The sequence below is a fragment of the Juglans regia genome, chromosome 4 (assembly GCF_001411555.2).
Source record: "Juglans regia cultivar Chandler chromosome 4, Walnut 2.0, whole genome shotgun sequence".
In the NCBI taxonomy this organism is placed as follows: domain Eukaryota; kingdom Viridiplantae; phylum Streptophyta; class Magnoliopsida; order Fagales; family Juglandaceae; genus Juglans; species Juglans regia.
In genome coordinates, this window is record NC_049904.1 from 343,414 (window position 1) to 368,602 (window position 25,189).

The following is a 25,189-nucleotide window of genomic DNA, read 5'->3' on the forward strand; positions in this document are numbered from 1 at the left end:
AGTCTATCTCGAGCAACTTTTTGACTAGTATTGTTTATTTATGAACAATTTTATTCATCATCTTCTTGCTATCTCCTTTGTTGGACTAGCAATTTACAAGCAGATTCAATCATGATATCTAGGTTTAATATAGTTCTCCCAATAAGAAGACCTAACCAGTTCTAACATGGTAGTTCCTAATCGAAGTAAAATATGTCCAAGAGTAATGCTACTCTTCTTTTTAATCAATATATTCCTATCAACAAATGATGTGATATGAAATGATTAAAACGTTATTTGTTATGTTTCACTTGTTCAACAATCATTTGATACCACATCATGAGAAGTTGAAAAGAATGATGAGCAGCATTTTTCTAAGTCTAATGTTTGTTTACAAGTAATTGACAAGAGTATGTGACAAGAAGATTAACACTTGAACAAAGAGCCCTAGCAAGCCAACAAATGTGTGGTTGGATCGTTACAAGGATCCACCAGTACGTATGTAAATCACAACGCATCATATGGATCCGAGACACGAAATATCTCAAAATTTTAGCAACTTAATTTAAAATTAAAATTGTAAGACAATGCTTCTAATAATCTGAGCTATTGCCTTAACTACATGCCCTGCGAAATATAGGAAAAAGGTTGAACACCTTTCCATGTTCACCCACCATTAAACTTCAGAAGGCGCCTTTGCCACAATTGACAATGCGTGTAGTCCACTCTGCAACTCCTCTTGCAATAAAGCATAAACAAACCTATGCCTCTTAACCAAACTCTTGCCTTCAAACTCCTTAGAGACAACTTTCACATTAAAATGAGTTTCCCCATCACTTCCTCTAACACCTGTGTGCCCTGCATGTTGATATGAGATATCTTCCACCTCTAATTCTACAGGACTAAGTTCTCTCTTCAATTTCTCCTTAATTCTCTTCCCCCTACTTCCCAAATCACCCGAATTTATGTTTTTGTCAACACCCACATCAGAATTCAATCCAAAGTTCACATTTCCAACACTGTCATTGATTTTCGATACAGAATTCAATATCACCTCCGGGTTTTCTTCAACATTCACATTGGGATTTAATCCAAAATTCATGTTTCCAATGCCACCATGGACTCTCGGCTCCAAATTCTTGCTCTTTTCAGTTTCCACAACCAGTTGGAGTGCCTTCTTTTGCATCAACCTCAACATGTTCAAGAACCCATTATTCCTCGAAGGTGTGAGACTCTGCTGGAGCCCAAGAAGCACCACAAAGTCTGGAGAGACCCACAGAACCTCCTCAACAGGCCTGCCTGAAAGCCCATTGACGAGCAAAGCAGCAAGCCCCTTGGTGAGGATTGAGTCAGAATCAGCCTCGTAGAAAACATTCTTGTCAGCATCCAAAAAGGCCCTGACCCAAACCTGGGAGACACAGCCCTCTACCTTGTTTTCCTTTGTCTTGAACTGGGTTTCAAGAGGCTTGAGTTTCTTCCCGTAGAACAGGAGTTGCTCATACTTGGCCTTGGGCTCTTGTACAGATTGAAATAGCTTGATGATTTCTTGGAGCTTTGGTGGTAGTTCTTCTATGGGTTGCAGAGGTACAGAACCAGATGCTGATGACAATGGAGATGCCAATGATGACAGTGTCGTGGGAAGTCTATGAAAAGATATGGTTTTAGAAAATGAGAGAGTATGGGGTTTTGGGGCTGTGAGGGTTTTGTAGGAGAGGAGAGGATATATGATTTTGGTGCTGAATAAACGGAGACAGGGTGAGATTGAAGGTGAAGACATGAGGTGGTGGTTCTTTTCGTTTCAGGTGTTATATCTCGGGCAATGGGTATCGTTGGACAAGTAAAAATTGCAGCTTCAAAGACCTTTTGTGTTAGGTTTCTAATCTCATGAGCTCAATGTTTTTGTCACCCCCTTCATAAACAAAATGCCACCATTAGTGTGAAAGAAATAATATTTTCATATATGTAGAATGAGAAAAAATTATTGATCCGACTCATGACATTTCAATAGGTACACAAGGGTATCATAAAAGTTTAACAATATTACCCAGCCTACTATGAAAGAGCGGCCAACATAAGAAAAGCTCAGTATGCTTAAAATAATCACAAGTACCTGATTTCCCAACAGCCACCCCCCCCCCCCCCCCCCCCAAAAAAAAAAAAAAAAAAGAAGAAAAAAAAATTGGCTCTTCGCTGCTTGGTCCATAATTTGGGTTTAGATTGAAGAGGAATAAGTTACATAAAAAACAAAAAAAGGGATCGAGAATTTTGAGGGAAAAAAACTATTTAGGTGTGTTTTGTGTTTGTATTTGTAAGAGTGGTGGAGCCCATCAAAATAATGTTTGGAAATAAAAATGATTGAGATGTGAGTTTTTGGTGTATGTGAAAGTGATGGGGTCCACTAATGACATGAAATTTTTGGGAAGATGTTATAGTATTTTTGGTTAAAGCATGTTGTGTTGAAAGTTAAGGAAACTGAACATTTTCTGATGGGCATCACAAGTGTTAGTTCACATTGGGAGAGAGAACATCTTAAGTGCATGGTTGAGGAACTAATCTATTGAAATAGCCGGATCCTACGCCAGATTAAGAGAGAGCTTACCCTTCTCTGGAACAACCCTCCCCCGCTTCCGTGGCTAACGCCACTATCAGGGCCACTTCCAAAGTGTGAAGAATTTTGAAGTTATACAAAAGCTACCTCTATTTCCCTTCTTTTAAAGCATTTTTTTAAGACAGACAAATTTCATTCATAACCAATAAAGAGAAGCATAGGCAATATCAAGGTACATAAGGAGTATACTTGAAATACACCTAATAAGAGAAGGAAATGATTAAGTAGCATCAACATTCAACATTCAATTTAACGGTCTAACAGGTCAATCTTTGGAAAGATTACAAAAAATAGGATGAGCAGAGAGAAATGCTGTGAAGCAAAATAGCAGGACATAAAAATGCAAATCACCAAAACATATATCAAGAATATCGAATCTCAAAAGAAAAATTAGATTGGGCTGGGCTGGGCTAATCAGGTTACAAACCCTACCTGGAAGCCTAAACCAGGCCCTCAGATATCTTTCTGCTCACCAGAAGAGGCAGCTCTTTGAGTTTCATTCCAGCATCACGAGGTGTAGCCTCAAGTTGGCCTTGGTTTGCAACCAATACTGCCAAGGCCACCGTGGGGTGTGCTGGTGAAAATATTATTATGATTTAGGGTACCATGACTAATCCTAAAACCATTTTAATAATCATAACTATACCTAAATTTTTATCTACTACCATTTCTGGGCATGCAAATTCACATTTCTTCACCTAAAAGTACAGTGGCACAACCTCCTCAATCACTTAACATTACCACTTGAAGTTATAAACGAGTAACACAGTATCTTTACTCGACTTTCTCTCATAGCTGTAATATCATATAATATTAAACCAAGCATAACTTGCAATCCGAATGCCCAACAGCATCTAAATTCACCCAAAAGTTTTTACTTCTCATCCAAATCCCACTCAAAACTTCAGCCACTATTCACACCAGCCTAACTCAGCTCGATCCATTCTCCCATACAAAACTAACAATACTAGGCCTGTTTCTGTTCACATCTCTTCACACAGACATTGAACAGAAGCCCATTTTAACTTTCTTTGCTCATACCAAAACTTAAGCCTCATTTGGGAACACAAACCATCTCATCTCATCTCAAAATTTCTCATAATTTCCTTCCCAAACATCACTCAAACACACCTTTTAATTTCAAATCTTCAACTTTTTTCATCTAATAATTACCTAATCATTATAACTTTCTCAAATTTCCAAACAAAACACAAAAAATAATTCAACTTTTACAAATTCCAAAACAAAAATTATATTTTCACTTTATAATATTTTTATTCAACTTTTTTTCTCTTCTTTTCCAAAACCCAATAAAACACCTTAACTTAAATCATTTCACTACCATTCACAAATTTCTCATCTACATTCCCCAAATGAGGAGCGGTTGCGTTTGGGTAGTGAGGTATTCTATGAATAGTAGTAGTGAAAAAGTAATGATAAAATATTGAAAAGTAGATGAAAAATAATAATAAAATAATGAATAGTAGTGAGGTATTCTGAGAATACCGAACTTCACTCAGGTATTCTCAGTACCCAAACTAGGTTGATCTTTCTGTTAGACCCTTATCACCCCCTAAACAACTATATTATCCTAGTTTTCCCCTACCAAATTAATCTCTCAGAATCATTTTAAATTCTTTACTTACTGCTGGACCACCAGCTAGGCAGCAACCAATTCTCTAAATCCATCACCTAACAGTATCTACCAAAAAACCAATTTGAATTTTTACATTATGGTCTTCAAAACTAAGACAACAAATTTTCAGCTTCATCAACCAATCCGAATCAGCACCAAAATCATAATTTACACATGCAGAGTACAGTTCCCAAGTTACTCAACTTCAACAAATAGCAGTTCCAAAACTAACAGTTTGAATTTGAAAATATTTCTTTCCAAAAATCTTCCCCTGCCCAAAAACATTTTTGTTTTTTTGATGTCGGGGACCTTCTCCAAGGCAGGACCCTTCGGACCCACCCCCTGCAGAGTAAACCCTGGTCCCGTGCACCGCACCCTCAGAAGTTTCTCTACAAGGAACTAGTTAAATCTTTGATTTTTCACCAAGAGGTGTGACCCCAAATGATTGTTTGCACCCATGAGGTGTTGAACCTTCGATGGTTTTATACAACTAAGTAAAATGAAGTTTGATATGGCGTCTCTTTGGATTCAATGCCACAATTTGCCTCTAGTGGGGATGAACAGAGAGTGTGGGGAGAGGATTGGTAGGTCTCTGGGAGAAGTGGAAGAGGTTGAAGTGGATGATGATGATGTTGGGTGGGGTAACTTTCTTCGTATGAAAATTCTACTAGACTTGAAAAAACCATTGGCTAGAGGTAGAAAAGCGGCCACTAATGGTGCAAATACTGGATCCCTATCCAGTATGGGAAACTACCTAGATGTTGTTTTAGGCCTCGTTTATTTTCGGAGATGAGATGAGATGAGATGAGATTAAAGTTAAAAAGTTGAATAAAATATTGTTAAAGTATATTTTTTAATATTATTTTTGTTTTGGGATTTGAAAAAGTTGAATTGTTTATTTTATTTTGTATTGAAAGTTGAGAAAGTTGTAATGATTAAATGAGATGAGATGAAAAGTTTTCCCAAAACAAACGGGGCCTTAAGTGCAGGAGAATTATCCATCAGGGATGAACTATCCTCTGTATGGGCAACAACGTCTGGAAGCAGCACAATTTGGCCCTTGGTTAAGGGCAAAATCTGTCATACGTCGAAGGGTGGTGAAGGAAGGGAGAAACTTCAGTCCAATGGGGCAGGTCAGTCAAGGGGATGTTCATCTTAGTCAGCAGGATGGGGAAAGCAGTGAGGAGCAAGGGCCGAAACCGATGAGGAATGCAGATAAGGAAACTGTTTTGAAAAAAGGAAAGGGCGTGTCTTTAGGAGAGGATAAAGGGGAGGATGATCACGTTAGAAACCAAGCATTGATGAAGGAACCAGATAAGGTAGCTACCAAAACTGGTTTACAAAATTTGAATTTGGATAATTTGGGGGGAGAGGATTTGCAAGGACCAAAAGATCCTAAGGCAGGTAACTTTGTGATAAGTAAGGAAACCACTGCTGACTTATCAAGTGATGTGGATAGAGTTGTTCATGAGGGTGATGGGCTAGGCTTTACTTGTACTTCATCTGGCCCAGATCATGTGAAGGCCCTAAGTCCACCTAAGGCCCAGCAGGATCACAAACAGAAACGGTTGAGAAATAAGGGGGGTGATAGAGGGATGGGTGGAAAAGGGATTGAGAAAGAGAGTGGGAACTTATGTGACATTATGGTATCGGTAGAGGCTGGGTTCCAGCCCTACCAGGAGCAATGATGGTGTTAAGTTGGAATTCCTGTGGGCTTGGGAACCCACAGGGAATTCGAGTCCTTCGTGACTTAGTTAATAAAGAAGCTCCCGACATTTTATTTTTGCAAGAAACTCGTTTACATACTAAAAAGATGGAAAGAATAAAGTATGGCTTGGGATTTACTAGCTGTTTTGCTGTGAGCAATGAAGGGAGGGGAGGGGGTTTAGCATTACTGTGGAAGAGGCTGAAGAGCCATGTTCAACTAGATATTGCTCACTTCTCAAAGTCTCAAATTCATGCATGTGTGAAGATATGTGCTGCTGTGGAAGAGCCTTGATTTCTGACAGGTATATATGGACAGCTAGAAGCTGCTAGGAGACATGAAACGTGGGCATTAATCAGGTCTATCATGGTACCTCAAGATAAGGCCTGGTTATTAGTTGGGGACTTTAATGAAATTCTGAATAACAGTGAGAAGAAAGGTGGAAGAGTAAGGGCAGAATGTCAAATGGCTGAGTTTAGAGCAGTATTACATGACTGTGTTTTAACTGATCTGGGGTTCAAGGGTCCAAGATTTACATGGAATAATGGAAGACAAGAGGGTCATTGTATAAGTGAGAGGCTTGACAGGTTTTTGGCTAATTTGACTTGGTGTGGAGCCTTTCCTATGATGTGTGTGGAACATATCCCAGTGGCTTATTCTGATCACTTAGCTATCAGCTTAAAAAGGGTTGATGACTAGTTCAGAATCAAAGGACAAAAACTATTCAGATTCGAGGCTACGTAAAGCTACTCAAAGAAAGAAGAGAAATTTGATAAAGGGGGTTAAAGATGCTGCTGGGGTTTGGCAGGTGGACGAAGGGAGAGATAGAGTAATCTTGGATTTCTTTAAGAGTCTCTTTACTGCCTCTAATCAAACTGCAAGCTTGAATTTTCTGAATGGCCTGGCTGGTAGAATAACAGATGATATGAATGCAAGCCTCACTCAAGAATTCAAGGCTGAGGAAGTAACACAAGCTCAACCAAATGAATCCTACAAAGGCACCTGACCCAAATGGTATGGCTCCTTTACTTTTTCAAAAGTATTGGGATGTGGTAGGAAAGGATGTTATTGCTGTTGTTCTTAATGTTCTCAATAGTGGTATGCTACCTCGAGCCATAAACCATACTTTCATCACCCTGATACCAAAGAAGAGTAAGGCTAAGTTAGTGGTAGATTATAGGCCCATAAGTCTATGTAATGTAGTTTAAAAATTGATCTCAAAAGTGCTTGCTAATAGACTTGAAACTATTTTACTAGATGTGATTTCATTGTCTCAAAGTGTGTTTGTCCCTGGTCGACTCATAACAAATAATGTGCTTGTAGCTTATGAGTTAGTACATTTCCTGAGATAGAAGAGCTATGGGAAGAAAGGGTACATGTCATTAAAGCTGGACATTAAGGCCTATGATAGGGTGGAATGGTGTTTTTTGGATGCTGTGATGGAGAAAATGGGCTTTAATTGCAAATAAAGGCAGCTTATTATGGAGTGTGTGAAAACTATGTCTTTTTTTGTGTTGATTAATGGTGAACCAAAGGGTCCTATCTTAGCATCTCGTGGCTTGAGGCAAGGGGATCCTCTATCCCCTTACCTGTTTCTAATGTGTACTAAAGGCCTAGTTACATTGCTGCAACAAGCTGACCACCATATGATGGTGGAAGGGATCAGGATCTGCAAAGGGGCTCCAAAGATCAATCATCTTTTATTTGCAGATGACAGTTTGTTATTTTGCAGGGCCACAATGCAGTCAAACAAGATTCAACATTTGCTAGAGATCTATGAGAAAGCTTCAGGCCAAAAGGTGAATAAAGAAAAGACCTCAATGGTCTTTAGCAAGAATGTGGCAGCTGGACAACAGGAGCACATGAATTTTTGGGGAGTGCAAAGGCATCAACAATAGGGCATTGCTTGCAAAGCAGGGATGGAGAGTGTTACAGGAAGAATCTTCTTTGCTACATAAAATCTATAAGGCTAGGTACTTTCCAATGTCAAGTTTTAGGGAGGCTAAACTGGGACATACGCCTTCATATGCATGGAGGGGAATTTGGGAGTCAAAGCAGGATCTGATGAAGGGGTGCAGATGGAGAGTTGGCAATGGGAAGTCAATTAACATATGGGATGAGTTTTGGTTACTAGAGCATAGGCTTATCCCTCAACCACAGGATCTTTCTAGAATTCAAGAATATCAGAAGGTGGTAAATCTTATTGATGCAGAATCAGGATGGTGGAATGTGGATATAGTAAGAAGGGTCCTTCCACCTAATGCAGCTGCCAAGGTTCTCAAGATTTCAGTTGGTCCATGCAATAGAGATGATAAGCTAGTTTGGGAGCATGAAAAGAATGGAGTCTTTAGTGTGAAGAGTGCTTATAGACTGTTTTATAGTCTGAAGAAAAACAGGAATGCAGGGGAGAGAGTTCAAATTCAGCTGCTATGAAGGTATTATGGAAGAAGATTTGGAAATTGAGCATTCCCAACCGAGTGAGTGTCTTTGCTTGGAGGGCTTGCAGAAATGGGTTGCCCACTATGGAGAATTTGAAGCTCAGAAAGGCGATTGATGAGGATGGTTGCAAGTTTTGTCAAAAGGGTGCTAAGACTGTGTCACATGCTCTATATTTCTGTCCTTTAATTCGAGACTGTTGGAAAAAACAGTTTGATTATCTACCAGATGATGGGGATGCAGCAGACCTAGTGAACTTAGCTCAGTAAGTGCAAGCAAGAGGAAAAAAGGGTGAGTTGGAGAATTTCTTTCTAATAGCCTGGAGTAAGTGGTATAGGAGAAATCAGTGTGTGCATGAGGGTACTACTTTATGGCCTGAACAGGTTATGGGAAATGCTTTGTCCTTATATAAAGAACATGTGGAAGCATCAAAGCCCTCGATTCAGAAAACAGGTTCCGGTATTAGGTAGAAGACTCCTCCAGTAGGTGCTGTGAAGTTAAACACTGACGGTGCCATTTTCTTGGAGCAGTGCAGATCAGGTATTGGAATGATATTGAGGGATGACAAAGGTAATGTTCTTTTGTCAGCTAGCAGTATGGAGAATGAGGTGAATGATCCTATGGAGATTGAATTGCTAGCAATTCTGAGAGGGTTACAGCTGTGCTACCCAATTTGAATCAAGAAGCTCATTGTTGAAACAGATTCACTTCTAAGTGTTAATGCAATTTTAGCTCCTGAGGAGTCTATTTCCATTCTAGGGAATCTGATATATGAAGTAAGGAATTTGATGAAGATGATGGCTAAAGTCACAGTGCAACATGTAGGCCGTATGGCCAATGGAGCTACTCACAGTTTGGCAAGACATGCATGGAGTTTTGAGTGTTTAACAGTTTGGTGGAATGAGGTCCCAGATTTTGTTTCTCAGATTGTTTGGTCTAAAACTCTTTGATGTAAAACTGTGGTTTTTTCAATAAAGTTTGGTTTTCCTATAAAAATAAATAAATAAATAAATAAAAAATCAATGAAAACAACCCATGAAAATATAGTGGTGAAGAAAAATCTCTTAAGCTCGTCCAAGGAATGCCCCCAATATTCGAAGCACTGACCATTTCTCTCCATCCAAAGACAACACATAAGACAGAGGAATCATTTCCCACACAGCAGCAGTTTGGGGGTTACCCAGAAGACCATTCCAACACCAATAAATATCCACCACCCTTCTGGCCTTTACCCATGCCACTTCGGTCCAGTTGAAGATGTCATCCCACAAAAACCTGGCCACTTCATAGTAAACGATCAACAGTTTCCCCATTTTTCTTACACAAATAATACCAGTCCATAACAATAAGACCATGTTTTCACAGATTATCAGTGATAAGGAGTTTCCCAAGGGAAACGGTCCAACCAAAGAAAGCTACCTTGAGGGTATCTTACATCTCCAAATAGATTTTTCTAAACCTGAGTCATGTATAAACCCTCTTCCAAACTCAATCAGTACAAACAATAACCACCACTTCAATCCTATCAAACAAAACTTCAAAATAAAAGCTTCCTCGTAGTGGTCGAATCATACTTTTCACCATATTCAGACTTCTAAACACAAACTTCTAAATAAAAGCTTCCTGATAGTGGTCAAATCATACTTTTCACCATATTCAGACTTCTAAACTCCAACTTACACACCGAACACCCAAAACACATCTAAGTATCACTCAGAAATAAACCAAATTTCAGCCCAAAATCTGTTATCACCGAACTCCTCCATAGCCGGATATACCCGCATCTAATTTCAAATTATCCAATCTGTCGCACCAAGAATCAACTACCATAACTACTAATCGGAAAAAAAAATCAACCATCAAAATTCATTTTACAATAAAAATCACAATAAATACAGACCAATAATTTGATTGTAACATTAAGAAAAAAGGTTTCCCAATACCCAGTCATATTTACTCACCAATTTCTAATTCCAAATTAAGCAACTATCACTGAGAGCTAGAAATATTACCTTGACTTCGTGCGGAAGGGATTTGTTGCGGTTTTACAGAGACGTGGAGAGCTACGGTGATGAGATGATGGCTCGGCTGTGGCGAAGAAGTTAGGTGAGAAAGAAAGAGGGAGAGAAAATCCAACGTAAATTACCGGGATGGAGGCTGAGCGACGGCTATGGAAGACGCAACCGAGCGACGAAACCGTGAGAGGGAGAGACAATAAGTATGGAAGAGATCGCGGGAAGAAGACCAAGATTTGGAAACTAGGTGGATAGATCATAGGACCCTTCACTTCCACGTATTTTTCGTAAATGGGCTTGGACTTCGAGCTTTTAACGGACCTTGGCTTCACATAAATTTTAAAAAAAAAAAAATTTAGAGGTTTTAAAATAGAGTTATGCTACACGTAAGCCTCACACTTTGCACACCACTTAAAAAATATGTGATTTTACTCTTTTATCTTCATATTTCATATTTCTTATTTCCTGAAACATGAGGGTAAAAGAATAAATTCACATACTTTTAAGTGGTGTGCAGGAGTGTGAGGCTTATGTATATAATTTTTCTTTAAGATATAGAGAAATGATTTGTACAAGTCTTAAACAGACAAATCTCATATAAGTCTTTGTAAAAAATTGGATTCCACCTTAAAAAAATGTAAAAAAAAATTATTATTTATTAGTGAGACCCATTGTTTTATAAAAGGCTTGTATGAGACTTGTCTATTTGAAACTTGTATCTAGTATTACTCTCAAATATAAATAAAGAAATGCAATACAGGAGGGGATAGGCTCGCAGAAATGGGAAGATCCAGAACAGACTTATGTTCAAGTCTGTTCGGACTGATCTCCAGTAACAAAAGTGGCTGAGAATCCAGGCGTGAGCCACCAATGTCATGTGTTTTCTATTTTGGGTTATGTCAAGAGTCTTGAGCTGAATGTCCTATCCAGTCCCTTTAGTTGTTGGGTCCAAATAAGTGTCACGTATTGATAATTGAGTCCTTTGTTTGGTTGAAGTTCATTTATTGGCCATTATGCTTTTTGTTGAAAGTTGAGTCCAAGTTAGTTGGCATGGTTGCCATGTCCTCAAGCCACTTTTGTGAAGTGGAAAGTGGTCAAGAGTCAGAGTTTGTAAATTGACCTATCTTTTAACCCATTATTCTGCAGATTGTTGCTTGATTGTTTAGAGTCATGATTGTATTTATTAACTATAGTAAAAAAGAAGGCAATTCAATTTTGAAGCCAAAATAACATTGTTAGTTCGAGGTTAACCTCCTCGAAGTGATTGTCACTTATTCAGTGCCTTGTGAGATTCTTAACAGTTTTATACGAGACAGGTTTGGGCCCATCGTAGAGGGCATTGGAACTCAATACTTGCAGCTGGCAAAATCTCTTGTAGTAGTAAAGCAAACTTAGGAAATGCACCAGAAAGTCAAGAATCATTGCAGCATATTGTCAAGGGATTAGCCCAACAGTTGCAAGCTATGGTAGCCAATGTAGAACTTTTGGTGCACAATCAAGGGAAGAATGTGGATGACTTAGGGAGTGATTCTGGTTCTCAAGTTGCCAACCCGTTATTTGTAGAACAAGGGCAAATTCAAACTCAAACAGTGGTCCCCTTGGGTGGCTCTATTGAGCCAAACAAGTTTTTACCTACTCATCCAATCTTCATCATCGTGTCATGTTGGCTTCCTTCCATATGGAAAGGAAGGCTCATTTGGTTCCAAGACCATGAAACTTCAGGAGGCAAAACTAGTTCGGAGGGATTTGTGCGACCATTAAACACACATTTTGGACCAACGATCTAAGATGATCTCATGGAAGAACTTAGGAAGTTAAGGCAAACAACTACCATAGAAGCTTATAAGACTTAGTTCTAGGCCTTGTCCAACCAGCTACATGGTCTTGCTGAGCCATATAAGCTTAGTTGTTTCCACACGAGCCCAAGGGAAGATATCATATTTATGGCAAAGATACTCAACCCACAGTCTCTCATTGCAGCTTTTGGGTTAAAAAAATACAAGAAGAAAATGTGGCAACTTTGAAAATTTCCTACAGGATGACAAACCCAATCCTATTCACCACACTTAGCCTTCCTTTACCACTTGACAAGAAAACCATTTTACTTGTACAACATTTATCACCTACCCAGTTGAAGGAAAGTAGAGACAAAAGCATTTGCTACAGCTGTGTAATGCCCGTCCTTGTAGTGAGACTTTAGAAAATAATTTAAGAAAATGATACATGAATTACTGAACATTTTAAAACTTTTTCTCTTTCCTTCTCAGGATATAAAAGATTCTATATTTTAAAATTAAAACATGTTCTATAAATTAAAAAAGAGTTTACAGCGAAAATCATTAGATTAAATAAAAATACCTTTTACAAAAATTGATTTTCGTACATTACATAAAAACAGGCCTAGGCTTCTGTCACTCTTCCCTTGGGTCATATTTGTCTTAATGCTTCTTACTTATTTTGTTCCAGAGGGGGGGAGGGACATACATAAAAATAAAATGAGTCGAATACTCAATAAGCATTACTTCATACTATAAAAATATATTAACATATGTTTTCATTCATGCATTCATCATTCCTCTACATACTTTACGTAAAACATTCATTTCCTTTGAAAACATTACAAGGTGGAGTTTTTCTTTAAAAATGTTTTCATTTCTTATAAAACATTTCTCACACTTGTACATTCATTCATAAAGAAACCAAATCCTTCATAACATTCAATTACATCTTCTCATTTTTCCTCTGCCCTAGGGGTGGGCAGTGGGACCCTTCCCCTGTCTCTTTCACCCATCTAGGCCCCTAGCGAGGGTTTCCCCATTTTTATATATATATATTATTAAATATATATTTATATTTTAAAAATTGTGTATATATAAATATATATTACAATTTGTTAGACTTGTTCACAAAATATGCATTGACAAATTTAAAAATCACATAATTTAAAAATTAATACACTACAATTTACACAAAATATGCATTGACAAATTTAAAAACTACATAGTTCAAAAACTAATATACTACAATTTACACAAAATATGCACTAACAAATTTAAAAATTACATAGTTTTTAAATTATAGTCATATTTGTAAAATTTAAATTTATAATATGGATCTAAAAATATATTTTTAATTACTTTTGCACTTATAAATAATTTTTAAATCAAATAAAAGTAGTGTTTTTTTTAAGTGAAAAGAGGCGGAGCGGATTGGAATCCGCCCTGCACCCTGCCCATTGGGGCGGGGGTAAAAACCCCACCCCCCGCCAAAAACCCCACCCCCCGCCCTATGCGGGGCGGGGTGCAGGGAAGGGGTGCCCCTGCCCCGTAGGGGGCGGGTAGCACCTCTACTTTGCCCAGTACACATTGTTACTCTCCGTGTGTTGGGGTTAACAATCTTTTGGACCCGGATTTTGCCAGTGACCACAGGTTGGGAATCTCTTTCAGCCAAGAGGCAGCATTGGGTGCACTACCAGTACTACTTACCAGACATTGCAATCTGCCTAGTCCATTAGTACCATCATTCATTCATTCAGTCATGGTCGTTACGTATTTTCATACATTAAAACATTCATTCATTTCCTTTCTTTTCCTTTAATTCATTCCTTTCAATCATTTCATTTTCATTCATCAGCCCATTTCATTTCATAAAAATCATTTAAAAGCATAAGCGTAAACATCATTTCATAGCATTCTTTAATCATTCTTTCATAACATAACTGAAATTGAGTGAAGTACCTTGCAATTAAAACAACTCCCTCCAAAAGATACTGGTGAAAATTGAATCCCTATCCAAGACAATGGATTTGGGCACCCCATATAACTTAAAGACTTCAAAAAACAAAAACAAAAAAACAAAAAAAAAAAAGAGTACTTGGGCTACTTTACTTACTGTACAAGGATGAGCAAGAGGAAAAAATGAGCAATTTGGTAAGGTTATTCACTACTGTGAAGATCACTATAAACCCACTGGAAGGAGGCAAACCTTCAATGAAATCCATGACAATATCCAACCATGGAGAAGTGGGAATAGTTAGTGGCTGCAGTAGCCTAGCTAGATGGATAGTCTTATGCTTACTGGTTTGGCACATCATATTCCTTGACTAACTTTTTAATGTCCCTGTGCACTGTTTTATGATAGCCCACATGCCCAGCTTATGGATTATGATGTATATGTTGTAATACTTTAGCTTTGAATGGAGAATTATGAATCACCACTAGCTTCCCTTTCCTCAATAATAGGCCTTGTTGTATTGTGTAATATTTGGACCCTTCAAGCCCTGTTGAAATTTAGAATAGATGTCACTGAGTGTGGGAAAGAGTTGATAGCTTTGCTTCAATTCCTCAATCCAGTCAAGAGTTGAAAAAGTAATCCAAGTCAAAGTAGTTCTTTCATCCTCAGATTTCCTTAAAGGGCATCTGCAACTTTATTATCCTTCCGCCTTTTATAATCAATAGTAAAATCATAACTCATCTGCTTTAACAACCATTTCTGTTGAGCTTCAGTCCCCCACCCTTTGCTCCAGCAAGTACTTCAAGGCCAGTTGATCAATCTTAATTTTAAAGACTTTTCCCAACAAATATGGTCTCCATTTACTGACTGCATAAACAAGTATCAGCGGCACCTTTTCATATGTGGATAACAGCAATGTCTTACCCTTCAAAGCCTTGCTATAGAAAGAAATAGGCTAACCCTTCAAAGCCTTGTTGCATGAGCATAACCTCCAAACCTACTCCAAAAGTATCACATTCAATTGTGAAGCTTTTAGAGAAATCAGGTAACCTCATAACAGGATGTTCAGTAACAGCCTTTTTCAATTGCACAAAAGCTTAAGTTGCTTCTTCAATCCAAAATAAAGAGTTCATTTTTAGCAATTCAGTCAATGGAGCTGCTATAATTCCATAATTCATTATGAATTTTCAGGTGGATTAGTTTTGACCCCACTGCCAGAAATAACATGAGCAAATAGTCAATCTCTTCCATCCCAAACTTACATTTAGACATTTTTGCATATAAGTGTGTTGTTTCAATACTACTAGGACTGATCTGAGATACCCCACATGCTTCACCAAATGCTTGCTATATATCAGAATGTCATGAAAGAAGACCAACACAAATCTTCTTAAGAAGGGCCTGAATACATCATATTCATAAACCCTTGAAAAGTATCAGGGGCATAAGTAAGGCCAAAAAGAATTACTAAGAACTCATAGTGGCCCTCATGAGTTCTAAAAGCTATCTTTTCAATGTCCTCTTTCTTCACCCTAATCTTGTGATAACTTGATCTCAAGTCCAACTTGGAAAATATCTTGGCTCCAAACAACTCATCAAGTAACTCATCAATGACAAGTATGGAAATTTTGTCCTTGATGGCCACTTGATTTAATGCATGGTAATCCACACATATCCTCCAAGTACCATTTGCCTTTTTTACAAGTAACATTGGTGAAGAGAAATGACTTTGGCTAGGCCTCACTACCCTAGACTTTAACAAGCCTTGAACAATATTTTCGATTTCTATCTTCTGATAGTGTGGGTATGTATAAGGCCTAACTGACCTAGAAACAGTTCCTTCTTTCAAGAGAATGTGATGGTCAAAAGTTCTTCTTGGAGGTAACCCCACTGATTCTACAAAAACCTCCTTAAACTCTTCAATAATCTCCATTAATTCTTTTACCTGACTTCCAGGTTGCTATGCTTGCTCACTTGCCACTAATTGTAAAAACTAGCTCTGCTGCCTAACTAGAGAAGACTTCAAACAACTTTCCTCAGTCTACACCATCAAATTATCAGATTTCATCCCTTGCAAAGTCAGTCTCGATTACCCCACCACAAAGCTTATTGACATAGAATTAAAATCCCAAATGGGTCCCAAGGTTTCCAACCACTGGACTTCCAATACAATATCATAGCCCCTCAAAGTCAAAACGTGGAAAAGGAATTTTGAACCTTGAGCCTTGAATCTTAATCAGCTACTCACATCTACCTTTACTCAACGCCTTATCTCCATTAGCCATATACTCAGCACCTTATCTCCATTAGCCACTATAACTTGTAATTTGGAATCACTATGGATCCTTAACTTGGTTGCCTGCACCACTAGTGGATCTAGGAAGTTGTGAGTACTTCTTGAGTACACTAGAATTTCTATTGAGCCAATCCTTCCAAGTAATCGTATATCATTATTGTTAGGGCACCCTGAGATTGCATGGATGGATATCTCCAAATTTCCCTCCTCGTTTATTGTCTTTTCCACCACAACACTAAGCCCTTCACTATCCTCCTCCATTTCTACCCTTTCAATTCTAGGATCTTCAACTTACAAAATGTATACTTTTGGATTCTTACACAATTGTGCAAGATTTCATTTTACATCACAGTGGTAGCAAAGGCCCTTTATTCTTTTTCATTCATTTGAGAAGAAAAAAATTTTTTTAACTGGAATACTAGGCTTCCGTATTCCAACACTATCTTAGAGAATCCCCTATTAGTACTTACTCCACTACTCTTCCATGATCTCCTAGAAGTCATCAAGTACTCCTCTTGTATTTTTGCTAATCCAAAAGCTGCATTGAGATTCATAGGATTGAGCATTTGTATAGGCAATCGAGTCTCATCTTTTAAGCCACTAAAAAAAAACTCAATTTGTGTCTTCCAAACAACCCTTTAACTCTATTAAATAAAACTTCAAATTAAGCCTTGTAAACAACCACAGATGATGTTTGCTTGAGGTGGGGCAAAGCCTCCATAGGATCATCATAAGTTATTTGTTCAAATCTAAGTTGTAATACAACCAATAAAAACTACATAGTCTATTGCATATTGGTACCACACTAGAGCCTCACCCTCCATATGATATGATGACATCAAAAGTATATGATTTGAGGGTGTTTAATGGAAATCAAAGTATTGGGTGGCTTTGAAAATCCATCTAGTAGAATTGTTCCCATCGAAATGGGAAAAGTCTAACCTCACTCCATGAGGTACAAAAATCCTTTTATCATTACTTCCGTCCTAACCCCATGAAAACCCTATCCAGATAGAGTTACTTAACGATTTTATACTAGAGTTTTGATCATATCAATAAGCTATTCTAACTTGTCAATAATGCCATGTATAGCATGGTGATGATCATATAGTTGCCTCTGTAAAGCCTCCTGTTGTTTCTGTGATCCTTCTTGGTGCAACTTCAAAGCTGCTCGAGTGCCTTTTGTCATGAGAGGATCGGCCTATCTGATACCAATTGTCACATGCTTCTTTCAAACACAACAAGAACATAACACAAATGGCAGAGAAAATGATGGAGAACTTAGAACAAGAATGAAAAGAAACCCAAGAACTCAATTCTTGATTTTTGGAAGTCTTTCGAGGAATCTCCAACCTCCAAAGGAAGTTCAGTCCCCACAATTTTGAACAAGAATTCTGATACAAGTTTATAGCTTTTATACTCGTTCTATACTACAAAACTAAACTTTGTCGTTTCATTTCATCTAAGAGAAATGCAACATATATTTCTTCCTTCCCGCGTGATGTATTCTATCTCAAAACGCACACCTCGCTTAAGTTCCTGACTCACCATTTTTATCTCAATTCTATTAAAAATCGTTGCTACCCAAAACGCACAGCACCACTTAAGTCCTTGATACCCCAAAATGCACAGCTTCACTGAAGTTCCAAACGCACCATTTTGATTCCCATTTTGTTAAAACCGTTGCTCAGCCACGATCACACCCCCCAGACCATCACACTACTTCTCAGACTTACCCTTACAAAGTAAACCCCTTGCATACTCAGAGTGTACAATTAACTAGAAGTAACGTGTCCCTATAGGACTTTCCGTATTGGTTGGCCCAATTAGTACTCCTAACACCGATGCTCATGAATTTAATCGAAAAATCTTACAGTACTCTCATCTCATTTCATCTTATTACATTCTCATCTTGTTATAACAAAGTAGCAATGTCTCTCAAACTTTGAATTTTTCTTGAAGAAAATAAAAGATAATCTCAAAAGTAATAAAAAATGCCACATTTTAAATTGTAGAATGAAATTAAACAAAGTGCGGTATGTAACATTCCTAATTTGAATTGGCTATTCTTGTTGATTGGCAATTGCATCCCGTCCGGCTGATAATTGAGGACTCACAGTAGTCATCACCCATCAAATTGCATGAAAATTAAAATTTGAAGTATAAATATGTTGTTAGAAAAGTCGAGCTTTTATTACCGAAAACAAAAACATAATCTAAACACGCATGTCTTCAAGCACCGCAGCATGACTATGCTCATGGTTAAGATGAAAAATATATGAAAATATTCATTTTAACCATCCTGTTCTGTCAACCTCCACAGACAGCTATCAAAATGTGGTTTCAAAATACCGAAGCCACCATAATGGTGACAAGATAAGAAAATTGAAGCTTATTTATCAGAATGGCAAACTGTACTCCACAGCCTTCTGAATTGCTGTAAAACATAGAAAATTTTTCTTTATGCTGTGCTAGTTATCAACAACTTCGATGAGGGTTGGCTCGTAGTCACTAGGAGCCTCAAATCCATGGAGATTCATCACAGTTGCAGCAACATTTGCAAGCCCACCAGTAGGAACATCCTTGCGAAACTGAACACCAGGCGCCAATCCAGGACCTCCAATTGCAATTGGCACCTAAATAAATAAATAATCCAACATTTTAAAACTTGAGAACAATCCACTTTATTAACACTAATGGTAGAATGCTAATAGACCAGACCAATAACTACCATAACATCCCAGGGTCAGTGCAAAAAGGCATAATTTCTTAATGCTTTAGAAGGAAAAGGACATAGGCCACCGATAAAATCCCAGGTTATTGAAATTCACACAACATATGAAAGGAAAGTAGTCTTATTTGTAAAATATTCCAATGCCAAGAGCACAGCATTAATCAAGCAGGCCAAACCAAAATGATAAATCCACTTTCATTTCTAGTGTGAAACAAGAGTTCCGTGAACTTACTGGTTGAAGAGTGTGGGAAGTGAGTATTTGAATGTTCCCATTCTTGTCAAGAAGAGGTTGCCCGGTCTTGTTTCTCTTCACCATGTCCTCTGCATTACCGTGATCTGCAGTAACAACATAAATTCCACCCACTTGTTCTATTGCGTCAAGAATCATCTGCAAGTTGATAGTTTATGCAGTCAGCCAATATGTAGCCCTTTCTTTCAATAGATAAAAGGAAAAAGGAATAGAAGGTGGAAGACATGATTATAGCTCCCCCCAGCATCTATCATTTTTTTATTAGTCAGTTCATATACTCTATGAACCTAACACTTCATCCTCAGCCCCATTCTTATGGGGAGACGAAGCGCAATTTGAGCTAGAGCTCATTGGCTGGCTATTGAGTTTCATTTTCAAATATTTCTTAGTTTCCTTACGAGTGAACACTTAATTCCAACCAGTTCAACTAACTCTTATAAGAAAAGCAGGAGGCTTCAAAAGACGATAGGTTTGGCAAGTGGGATGAGATACAAAATTCTCATCTCATCTCATCATTACAACTTTTTCAAATTTCCACACAAAATATAATAAGCAATTCAACTTTTTCAAATCTTAATTCAACATTTTCAAATGCCAAAATAATAATAATATTAAAAAATAATATTTTAAACTTTCATCTAAAATCAAAACTTCTCATCGTACTATCCAAACCTATTCTTACAAGGACCACCAGAATTGCGAAGTCTGAACATGAAAGAAAATGAAAAAACCTTCATACCTTGACAGCTTCATCGGCAGCCTTGCAAGCAACAACTGTAGCCCCAATATCACCGGTATGGCCTACCATGTCACCATTTGGTAGGTTAACACGCACCTAGGTAGATACATGCAATGACAGGTCAAGTCTTGTTCAACCTGAAGCCATGTTCCAAAAATATCACTTAAGTCATTGAATTACCTGGTCGAATTTTCGGCTAAGTATAGCATCTCTCGTTTTTTCAGCAATCTCCAATGCCTTCATCTTTGGCTGCACGTTGAAAGTTATTCCAGAATCACTTGGAATTTCAACGTATTCCTCCAGTTCCGAATTGAAATACCCAGAGCGGTTTCCATTCCAGAAGAAAGTGACGTGACCAAATTTGACAGTCTCACTGTTGTCCCACAAAACAATTTTTTTTGTTATAAGTACAACAAAAAAAAGTAAAAACTATATTCAAACATCCATGACTTTCGGTTATGAGAATTGGATACTAGTTGGAGTATAAGGGTAAAAAAGAATTTGGGCACCTCCAAAGTTGGGATGTGTCAAGTGATATGGTATCTCAAAGATCATCTACAATCGAGCCAAATTTTAGTCATAAGGAAATGATGGCTTCTTATTTGGGTATCACATCTACTTAATAGTGCAGCTTAAGTGCTACCGCTTTGAAGAACAAGCTTCTAGCTTTCTCTTCAAAAGCTGCTTGTACCAGCCATTGAGGAGTTCCCTTTTAACAAAACAACGAAAAAAAAAAAACCACAAGCAATGCTCAAAAGAAATTTCTGCCCACAAGCCACAAGATTTTTTCCGTCATACTTGACAAAAAACAAAAAGAATAAAAAAGTTCTCCGCTTCCCATAATTGCATTTCCCTTGCAAAATAAGACAGACACTCTCCACCCCCAATGGCCAGTTCCTACAAAATCCTATGAGCTACGACCCTCAACATATTCAAATAAAAAAAGATGTACCAGCAGAGGAGACTGCACTTCAAGAATAGAATTAATCAAAGAAAAAGCACTCCTACTGTAAGGAAAAGTAAAAATGAGAGACAAATTAAGTTAGTGACAGCTAACCTGCAAGCAAAAGTACGAACACCATTGTGCACTAGGTATTCACCAGATGTTCTCTCGATCTCTGGAGGCGAAACAAGGTAATGGCTTGGAAGCTTCAACTCACCATCATACTGAAGCATTCCAGCGTAACGGATTTTAGGGAATCGAACTCGATCGAACTTGTCAAAACTTTCATATTCAAGAGCCTGAGCAACCATACTCATCCGATCTGCTCGGAAGTTGAATGTAACCACTGCATCACCATCAAATATAGGGCCAACAGGCTTCTCGTTCTCATCAACAATAACAAAAGGAGGCAAATACTGGTCATTGGCCTTAAGTTCCTCCCTTAATTTCTTGACAGCTTCAAGAGCACTTCTAAATTTGTAAGGGGCTTCACCAAGAACCTGGGCATACCATCCACGTTTGACTACATCCCAGTCATTCTGCAAAAGACCCAGTTAATATTTCTTACAGCTAAATTATCATAATCATTAATTAATATGATGGAACCTGAGAGTCAAAATGAAAAAAAAAACCAACAAACAAACAAACAAGCTTGCATCATCAATAACAATCATGGGAATCATTCACATAGATGCAAAGTGGCCCATGTATGATACCATCGAGTAGCAGCTTACATCCTTGGTTCTAAAATCTAGGGGTGGGGGAACCCACCACTTTCATCTTTCCTTTGGGGGTGAACTTAGGACTATTAAGTAATAAAAGAAAAAAGTTTAGAACGGCTAGAAACTTTCCGTATTTAGCCAAACTATCCAAGGATCAATGGAACACCTGAATTATACGCTGATGTTCCACTACAATCATACGAAACAAGAACACACACAAAACAAACAACAATAAAGAAGAAATCATAACTATAATAGAACTCGAGTCTATGCTATTTCATACCTCATAACGATCCATTGTAACATACATGCGACCACCACCAGATGCAATCTGTGCATCAACACCCCTTTCACGTAATTTTGCAAGTTCATTCTCAAGAGTTTCTACAAATCCTACGCTTGAACCATCCAAAACATCACGGCCATCAGTAAGAATATGAACACGGATTCTCCTAGCATTGTGCTCACTACATCCTTTAAGCAATAACTGCACATGAAAAAAATAAAAATAAAAGGATACATATTATTTTGGAATGTCAACGAATGCACAAATCAATAAAGTGAGTCCAAGATTAAAACCTACCAGTAACTGATCAAGCCTGGAGTGAACTCCCCCGTCACTCAAAAGCCCAATGAGATGCAATGTGCCATTTTCAAAACATTCATTTATGTACTTAAAACCTTCTCCTTCATAAATCTTTCCAGAGGCAAGAGCAAGGTCAACAAGCTTTGCACTATATATTCAGCCAAAAGAAAAATGAATAAGTAGCCATTCACACCACAAAAGAACCTCTAATTGAAAATCTATTACATATCATATACACATGTAAAGAGGCCAAAAAATTATCTCCAGAAAAAGTAGAAGAGAAAGGTGATGGATTAACGAGAACGTGTAGAGAGGAATCAACGTGAGCATGTCAACTGACATACCATGAGTCCCCAGCTTATTTATCGATGCCATCAACACGCACATAACAGCTTAAACAACTCATAAAAGTGTTTTCCAAACCAAGGACTAACCATCTAATGAGAGTTGATCTCACCACTTTACTGCTTTACAGCCCAAAGCGTAATACATATTTTTACTGCCTTGAGCGTTATGACGAAACCATAGTTCAGGTCAATACCTCGAACACCCAATAATTAGAAAGTCACGGCATTTACTCATAATAAGTAATGAACACGTAACGGATTCATGGATATTAGAACAAAATGGAAACCACTTTCACTGGTCCGAAAGATAGACAACATTCAAAAGTTTTTTAGTTGTCGATCTAATACGAGGATCCATACATCATTCAAAGAATAATTTTTTTATTAAATTATAAAACTCTCGACTGCTCTATATGATTGCAAACGGTATAAGAAAAGGATAGGAAGATAGGCGAGACAAACTTTACCCTTGAGCATAGATGCGACCGGCCCCAAGAGCATTGTGACCAACCTCGCTGTTGCCCATGTCATCTTCTGTAGGAAGGCCTACGGCAGTACCGTGAGCCTTAACTAACCTCCATCTCTCAGGAGCACCCTATAGAAAATAAAATAGAGTGGCAAAGAAAACCTCACCTCAGAGATCCGATATTGAATAAATTTAAAAAAGAAAAAAAAATGAAAATAGAGACAGAAAATGCATAATCGGAGAGGTCAATAGATCTGTGTGGGCAAATAAAAATAAAGTAGTACCTGTTTGAGGGAATCCATGGTGGGAGTATCGGCGACAGAGATGCAGTTGTACTGATCAGGCTTGGCCTCACCCCAGCCGTCCAAAACCACCACAGCCACAGTCTTACCCTTTGGCAGCTTCGGGTGATCATCCAATTTAAACGAGAATCCTGAGCTCCCCATGTTTGATTTGGATTTTTATTTTTATGTTTGTGGTCTCTTCCTTCTTTGCACAAACTAATATTAATACCCAAACCAAACCCACCGACAACTGGTCAGTCCTCAGATCCACAAGATATATAAAGAAATCAAAAGATCAAATATGTACGTATCCACCAAACAACATCGACGAATCACAGTCGCAGTAATACTGGGATACAAGAAATACCGTCAAATACGAACACAGAAACGCCCACTTACCTTGCTACTATTACGACAATTCAAACAATGAAAGATCCAGAAAAACAAGCAGCAGCCGCCTTCACTTTTGAGAACAGCTTCTACGCTTATGTTGTTGTACTAAATGATAGCATCTCACGCCGTGCAGTTGTTAGGGTACACTCGGCATGGCGACGAATTTAATTACGCAACTGCAACAATCCAGTGCTCTCGCTCCTACATTGGCAATTATATCCGGCCAATAAAACCGAGTCCTTACCGAATGCTTGATATCAAACGCATGGTAACGCTGCACGCACGTGAGATTTCTCATTTCTAAAGTTACTTTAATTAATTAATTTGACTGCCCAAAACGAATATACCAAGTATCAAAATTATAGAGAAGAAGGAATATTACTTGATAGAATATTCCTTGTCACCCTTTCCTTTTTGTTTACTGTCAAATTACTATAGGTGGGCAGCGGATGCCTGCACCCTGCCCCTTCCGTCCTGCTCCCGTATTAGCGGGTGGGTAATCTCGCTCCACCCATGTAAGGGCGAGGGACAGGATGATTCCAACGTGGCCTCGCCTAATCTCTCACCTCGTTATAAAAATATATATATTTAAATATTTACATAAATAAGTAGTATATAAGTCACTGAGTCTCATATTGTTTAAATATAAGTATTATATTTTCTTAATTTTCTATATAAAAGTAGGTTTAGGAGGACAAGGTAATGTAATGAAGTGAATACAACTTTAATGAGCTTAATAACTATGTTATTAGTTTTTAAATTTTTATTATATATATAAATTTTAATTTACAATTTAAATCATGTGATAATTTGGGTCTAAGAATTTTTTTCGAATCAGAAATAGTTTTTAAGCCTAATGAGCCATGGGTAGCAATGGACTGGATGGGGGTCGGGGCAGATGAGGTGTCCAACCCCGCCCTCCCCCCCCCCCCCGGCATCAGGGCGGGGTGCAGGATTCTAAAACCTTCATTCGCATGGTGCGGGGCAGGGTGTAGGGAGGGTCCACCCCGCCCCACACCATGCATGTATCACCCCTAGCTCGACCAGACTTCATTTTCCACCACTATGGCTGCCTGCAAACCAATGATTCTATAATTTTACAACTTCAAAGTAGTCTTTATGCCATAAAGAACATAAAAAAGAGCAAGAAGAAAAAAAAAAGTAGAAGCTAGATAAGAGAGAGTTTTTTTGTTATTCAGTCGATCAAAAGAGATAGAAACTTAAATTTCATTCTATCATTTTCTATCATAGGCTAGTGGGGATGGTGTGTCAGTGTGTGTGAAGAAATATAATAGATTTAGACTTTTAGAAATTAACA

The 25,189-nt window shown here is 38.0% G+C and overlaps 2 protein-coding genes across 2 annotated transcripts; both read right to left on the reverse strand.

The window, feature by feature from the left end:
* Window positions 1-354: 354 nt before the first annotated feature.
* LOC108990009 (sufE-like protein 1, chloroplastic/mitochondrial) lies at window positions 355-10,665 on the reverse strand. The gene is made up of 2 exons (XM_018963842.2): window positions 10,377-10,665; window positions 355-1,888 (listed from the first exon to the last, which is right to left on the reverse strand). Exon 2 carries the CDS (start codon window positions 1,754-1,756, stop codon window positions 656-658), a length of 1,101 nt encoding a protein of 366 aa, XP_018819387.1. The 5' UTR covers window positions 1,757-1,888; window positions 10,377-10,665; the 3' UTR covers window positions 355-655.
* A 7,911-nt stretch (window positions 10,666-18,576) lies between these two features.
* LOC108990002 (2,3-bisphosphoglycerate-independent phosphoglycerate mutase) lies at window positions 18,577-24,092 on the reverse strand. Its single transcript, XM_018963828.2, has 10 exons — window positions 23,878-24,092; window positions 23,479-23,694; window positions 23,196-23,323; window positions 22,379-22,529; window positions 22,079-22,282; window positions 21,188-21,612; window positions 20,311-20,503; window positions 20,131-20,226; window positions 19,374-19,529; window positions 18,577-19,043 (listed from the first exon to the last, which is right to left on the reverse strand). The coding sequence occupies exons 2-10, from the start codon at window positions 23,638-23,640 to the stop codon at window positions 18,879-18,881; spliced, it is 1,680 nt and encodes a 559-aa protein (XP_018819373.1). The 5' UTR covers window positions 23,641-23,694; window positions 23,878-24,092; the 3' UTR covers window positions 18,577-18,878.
* Between the last annotated feature and the right edge of the window lie 1,097 nt (window positions 24,093-25,189).